Source organism: Mirounga leonina, unplaced genomic scaffold, assembly GCF_011800145.1.
Source record: "Mirounga leonina isolate KUSES-001 unplaced genomic scaffold, KU_Mleo_1.0 Mir_175, whole genome shotgun sequence".
Taxonomy (NCBI): Eukaryota; Metazoa; Chordata; class Mammalia; order Carnivora; family Phocidae; genus Mirounga; species Mirounga leonina.
The window spans coordinates 16,470,090-16,476,429 of NW_023270453.1; the positions used below are offsets into that span (position 1 = coordinate 16,470,090).

The following is a 6,340-nucleotide window of genomic DNA, read 5'->3' on the forward strand; positions in this document are numbered from 1 at the left end:
CTCCCAGCCTCAGTTAGATGTTAGTCTTCTATATTCTCAGGGCACTTGAGTTCCTCTACCACGGTCATCACCAACCTTGAGACTGCTTATGTACTTGATTATCCTCTCACTAGATTATCAATGTGGAGACGTCTTTCACCACTGAATCCCCCGTGGTCCCTCCTAGAAAAGCACCGAGCATCTAGCAGGCACTCAAATGTTAACTAAGGGAACAAAACACATAATGTGGGCATTCTGTCTAAAGAGGAATATATTTTTAAAACAAATAAATCCCTATCATTCATGAAGTATTTTTTTAAACACTGCAACTTCTTACAGCTATATAATTTTGTTCAGTTTTAATGCCTTGTTTATCTGTTTTTAGAATTTAGTTACTAGATCAAATAGATCTGCTATTCAACACAAATGACGAGTATGGCATATATGTATAAAACTATCTGGTGTAAGCAACTCACTACATACCCAGTTCACAAGAATGTGACCAATTTGCTCCACTGTTCCACCAGGTTTGGTCGCTTCTCCTATTCTTGTCAACAAATCTGAAATGCAAAAAGGCAGGAATACCAATAACAAATTTATTTAAAAAAATAATTCAGCACTAAATTAGAAGTTTAGATTCAAAAAAACTTGTGTTGGGGCACCTGGGTGGCTCACTCGGTTAAGCATCTGACTCTTGATTTCAGCTCAGATCATGATGGCAGGGTCGTGAGATCAAGCCCCATGTCGGGCTCTGCCCCGGGCATGGAGCCTGCTTGAGATTCTCTCTCCCTCTCCCTCTACCCCTTCCCACCCCCCCGGCTTGCCCTCTCTTAAACAACAACAACAACAACAACAACACTAATTTGTGTTAATGCTGTTCAGATGCTAATGAAAATTAAATAGCATATCTTACCTTCATGGAGAGGTATGTAAGCGTCCAAATCACCAAATATATGGGTGAGTTCCTCTTCTGACATAATAGACAGCTTTAACATAGGGTCATGGTAGGCCTATCAGAAGGGGAGAAGTATGTCACCCAAAAAGATCAAGCAAATAAAACATGATGAGAGACCTTCCTTGAATGCAAACATGACTAACTATATAAAAGCTAAGCGTGGATTCTATTTGTTATACATAAAAGAAACTAAAGTATATGTTAATACCCAAACAGATTCTCTTACTGATACTCATATATGAAGGGATTTAAAGCCATATAGAAGTTTATAACTTGTAAAATATAATTTTTTAAAACTAGGGCATGTGATAAAAAGTTATTTACTGACCTTTCTTGCAAGCTTGAGATCCTCAATTAAATCCTGTTCACCTCGGGACATTTCATATATTGCCTAAAAAGAAAAAAAAGATCCAGCAAACATTATAGGTCATTCCTTCCTTTGAGAAAGGAAAATTATATGCAATTGATATTTATCATTAATTATTTAACTGACATTTTGAAGAGTGTTTTTTAAAGTGATTCCGTCTGAAAACTGTAATTCAAAATGGAGTCTCAAATAAGAGGTTGCCATGTTTTACAACTTTACTCCATTAGAGTTAACTCTGATGACCACAATTCATTACAATGTGCTGTGGATTACCACTGAGATATTAAAATGCTGCTGATTTTTGCCTCAGGCATTAGTCTGCTATTCTTCTGACAAAACATGTTTTAAAAAACAGGGACAATTTTTTTTTTTTTAGTATAAGCCAATACATATGGCCTTGCTACTGAATGCCAGCTTACCTCCTGACGTTTGATTTCTTTGGTAGTTAAAGACTCTTTCATACTGACATCTAACATCTCTGACCACAGGACACTGCTTCTCCTTTTGGCAGGTGTTGGAACTGTGGATCTGCTTGATGACTTCTGGGCAGAAGCCGGGGATCTGCTGTCACCACGAAGGGTAAATGACTTAAAATAAAATAAAAAAATAAAAAAAAAAGAAAGAAAAAGAAAGAAAAAAGAGGTGAACAAAAGAGAGATTCAAAGGATATAGTAATTATTCCTTTTTCTTAAAAAAATAGACAAATTAAAAACGAAGTTCTGAGAATTTCTCAACACATAAGACAATCATTTGTCCAAGCTTCAATCTAACATTCTAAAATATTTATCAGCCAAAATTATGTTTTGGGGAATAAAAACTATCTAAAACTCTGCTTTGATAGAAGATGTAACTTAATATAATGTATTTATATAAATATAAATACTGTTCTAGTAAAAATATTCCTTACTAGCATGTTAAAAAAACCTTTATGTTTAAATATAATAGTGTAAAACTGTTTGTACAGCTCAAAGGAAAATACAAATTTAGGCTTCTGTAAAAAGCCCCCTTACTATGTTACTCACCTTCCAGCCCCATCCCTTGCTTACCTGAATTGTTTGACCAAAGCGTCGGACTGCTCCATTTCTTACAGGAGAGATCAAATTTGCCAAGGATGTGACCCGAGCGAGAGGTCGAACTCTTTTATTGCTTGGCTCCTATGAGAACAAAAACAGGTTACACTAAATGTGTGTTTAGGTATAGTGGTTTCAAACAAGTTTGGACAAAGTTGAACACTCTCAAAAACCAATATTGGTACATTATAAAATAGAGAAACATGACACTCTGAAAATGAATGTTGTCCTTTCTTGTTAAAATACTAAGAACCCTATTGAGTAACAGTAAATTATTAAAAAAATTAATGGTATGAGAAAGACCAGCTGAATATCACTTTGAGAACAGAACAAATATTATCACTACACAGAAGAGAAACTAAAATGAAAACAAAGACATTAGATTCCAGAATCCTATATAACTTTTTAGTTTAATATAGAGTCACTTTTAAAAAGTACCTGATTATTATGAAAAATTTCAAACATACACAAAAATGAAAAATAGCATAATGGATCCCATGGACTTATCACTCAGCTTCAGTAGTTTTTGGTGTGAGAATGTTTCATCTATTTTAAAGCAAATCCCAGACATCGTATCATTTCATTCTTAAGTACTTCAATTAGAGAATAGCTTTTAAATGAACATATCTGCCACTGGAACGGGCCAACTCTGAAGGCAGAGCATCCCTGTCACGGGAGGTATTTAAGCACAGGCAGGACAGGGTTAGGCGAGAACTCGGGCTCTGGGATCAGACTGACTGGGCCCAAATCCTGGTTCTAGCACTTGCTAGAGAATATCCTGGGCCTCAGTCTTCTCATCTGTAAAATGCGGTTAATATTAGACCTTCTCTTATAAAGTTGTTATGAAGATTAAATAAGATACTTTTAAGTGGCTTGAACAATGCCTGCAACACACTAGGTTTCTGCTATTACTAACATTCTTAGAAATATTTCCACTTACTACATAAACACTGGGATTTATGAATAATTAGGTTCTCTCTCAAACATTTAATTTGTTAACTTAAAGGAAAAATGTACACAAGTTGAGAAGAAATAGTTATTCTACACATATTGTCTCAAAAATAATAGGTTAGTAAACACATCACTTAAACATTCAAGGATCTCAAAACTTTACACATCACATTATTCTAATTTTACTGCTAGGGAAATGGAGGTATAGCATTAGGTGACTCCTACACTACTGAAATAAAGAATATCAGGTCTGTCTTTTACATGTCTAAGGAATATATTTATTTGTATTTGGTGCTTTTGACAATTGTGGCATACTTGACAAAATAATTCTGATAATTCAGAAGGATATATAATTAAAAATCACCTTAAAAATAAAATAAAGATAACACGTAAAAATAAAATTACCATTTAAAAATGACAGATGAAACATTTTTTCTAAAAATTCTTTGATATGACTAATGTCATATAAAAAAGTAAGGTGTGAGAAAATGGAGTAAAAATCGTCCCCTTAGTATAATTTAAGAATAAAATGGGTGAAAGAGTTACAATTCTCTGGAAAGAACCTTCCATGATTTGAATCTTCAATGACGCAAGGCCTATTACAGCTCCTAAAGGTACACATTCCTATCAGGAGGGAACGTGACTTACTAAGTAAAGAGACTGGGCAGATAACCAGCTCAGGTCTTTGAAGGCCTTAAGAGGTAGAGTTGTAGATCAACTCTCTCCCACCAAAATAATTAACCCCGAAGTAAAACTTTGAATATAAAACCACTAATATGCAAATGTTAAATGAACTAAAAAAGAAACCTTCAAGATATGTAGTAAAATGACACACTGTGTGGCCAAGGACATGTGCAGATGCCTTTACAACATACATCTGTGCAAGACTGAAGTGACACATGCATGGGCAGAAGGTCTGGCAGAAGGCATTCCTTTCTATTTAGTAAAGACAGTACAAAGAGTCTTCTGTTTGAGTGGAGATAGAATTACCTCCTCACAAAGTAAGATATGCCAACGCTAACTAGAAACAAAGCAGTTGTCAGAAAGTTCTGTTCTACTTTTTGGAAACAGAGGTTAATTCCTCTTCCCTGTTTAAAACATAACAAAGTTGACTTCCTAATAAGTCACAAGATGAGTCATTTCAACTTAAAACGTCTTTGGAAATGTGCTCTTCCCAGTGAACTTGAAAAGTTAGTTTGGATGGGAGGAAAAGATTTTTGGATCTATTTTATTATATTAAATCAGGTTAATGATAAAAAATTCTTATCTTTATAGCATCAGTTACTGTTCAACTACTGATTTCCTGGTAACTCAAAATTATGTGATGTTTAAAGTTAAAACTACAGAATTTAGATTTAGATAGTTAAATGTTAAATATATCTAAAACATCTTTCTGAAATTAATATGGATTTTGTTTCTGCAGTCCATTTAGGGTGGCAGGATATTTACACTGAGCAGTATTTGGTGGTTAAGTATGTTCTACAGTCTTTTAGAAAGCCATCTATCTCCCATCTTCACAAAGGATATGGCAGTCTTAGGAGTTTATCTAATCTAAACGGTCTTGGTAAGAGCTCCCGGCTAGCTCAGTCACTAGAGCACGAGACTCTTCAAATGCCCTGTAAGTAAGTGCAGTACTAAATCAGGAAAAGGGGGGGTTGGGGGGTGGATACCTCTGTACTTTTCACACATGTTTTTGGGGATCCAAAAGTAAAGGCCCTACTTACTGCCTTACTAAAAGGATGTATGTGATGAATGTTTAGGAGACAGAACACAAACTTTCAGCATATGTATTTCAAGAGTATGAAAAATTTTAATAACTTAAAAAGTGACTGAAATGTAAAGCTGAAGATGGTTCACTTCTAACCTTAGGATACACATACAGTATTTGAGAAAAAATATCACACAGAGGAAACTTCTGTGGCAAAGTGATATGGATTAGGCAGTCATCTATTATATTATAGGGTCACCTTAAAGGTTGGGACAAAAATTTCTTTTAAAACACAGGTTAGGATTCCGCCTATGTAAGCTATAACCAAAAGGAGTTTTTCTTTAGAGATCCAGATGAATCATCTGGATGATCTTGGTTTGGTTATTAAGAACCTAAAACTTGCACTGTCACAAAACTATTTCAAAGACAAAGTTTTTCGAGAACTGGTGTTACACCCACACCTGCCACTTTGCACACACAGGATGCAGGTACAGTGTTTGGAGGTGAGGAAGGGAGAGAGGGGTAGAAATCTACCTCTCTTACCACTTAAAATAAGGCTTACAAAATGGTTTTGTTGCCGCTGTTGTTTCTGTTCTGGAGTCCTGTTAACAGTGTCATGGTGAATACAAAAAGCTTAGAGAGCAGTGCAGATGGTGAAACTATATACTCTCCTCAAAAGATACTCTGGACATCTATGAGAATAAATAAGGAATACCAACAAGTTTTCCATACACCAGAACTTTCTCCTGTAGCCAATCTTTCACCAGGGCCAAAGTTCACAGAGATGGAAAAATACCCCAATACCTCTAACATAAATTTATGTTGTTTGTTTAGGTTAGGTTTTAACCAGACTACCTAGTTTAGCCAGGCAATCACATGCATTATTTTAGGGTATCTGCTTTTAGACCAACTTTTTAATCAATTTATTTTACTAATCCAGTTGTAAACAGAAAATTGTTAAGATGGATTTTAAGTCTTTTACTGGGATGTATCTTGCACATAAAAACAAAAGCACGGAAAAACTGTTGTGAACGCAGGTTTTTTTTTGGTAAGAACTTTTTTGCTACTAATGATGTCACGAAAGAGGGTAGGCTAGGAGGGTCTCTTCTATAGTCAACCAAATCAAGACACTTAAAAAAAAAGAAAAAAAGAAAGAAAAGAAAGGAAGGAAGGAAGGAAGGAAGGAAGGAAGGAAGGAAGGAAGGAAAGAGAGAAAGAAAGAAAAGAAAGAAAGAAGGAAAGAAGGAAAGAAAGAAAGAAAGAAAGAAAAGAAGGAAAGAAAGAAAGAAAGAAAGAAAGAAAGAAAGAAA

General features: G+C 35.0%; 1 protein-coding gene across 2 annotated transcripts in view; it reads right to left on the reverse strand.

Annotated features, from left to right (window-relative positions):
- NET1 (neuroepithelial cell transforming 1) overlaps window positions 1-6,340 on the reverse strand; it is a 60,319-nt gene that overhangs the window by 5,121 nt on the left and 48,858 nt on the right. For both annotated transcript variants that reach the window (XM_035021730.1, XM_035021729.1), the window contains 5 exons: window positions 2,348-2,455; window positions 1,721-1,888; window positions 1,263-1,325; window positions 893-989; window positions 463-539 (listed from right to left, as the gene is read on the reverse strand). In XM_035021730.1, the coding sequence (XP_034877621.1) occupies window positions 463-539; window positions 893-989; window positions 1,263-1,325; window positions 1,721-1,888; window positions 2,348-2,455 (513 nt within the window). The remainder of the gene's footprint in view (window positions 1-462; window positions 540-892; window positions 990-1,262; window positions 1,326-1,720; window positions 1,889-2,347; window positions 2,456-6,340) is intronic.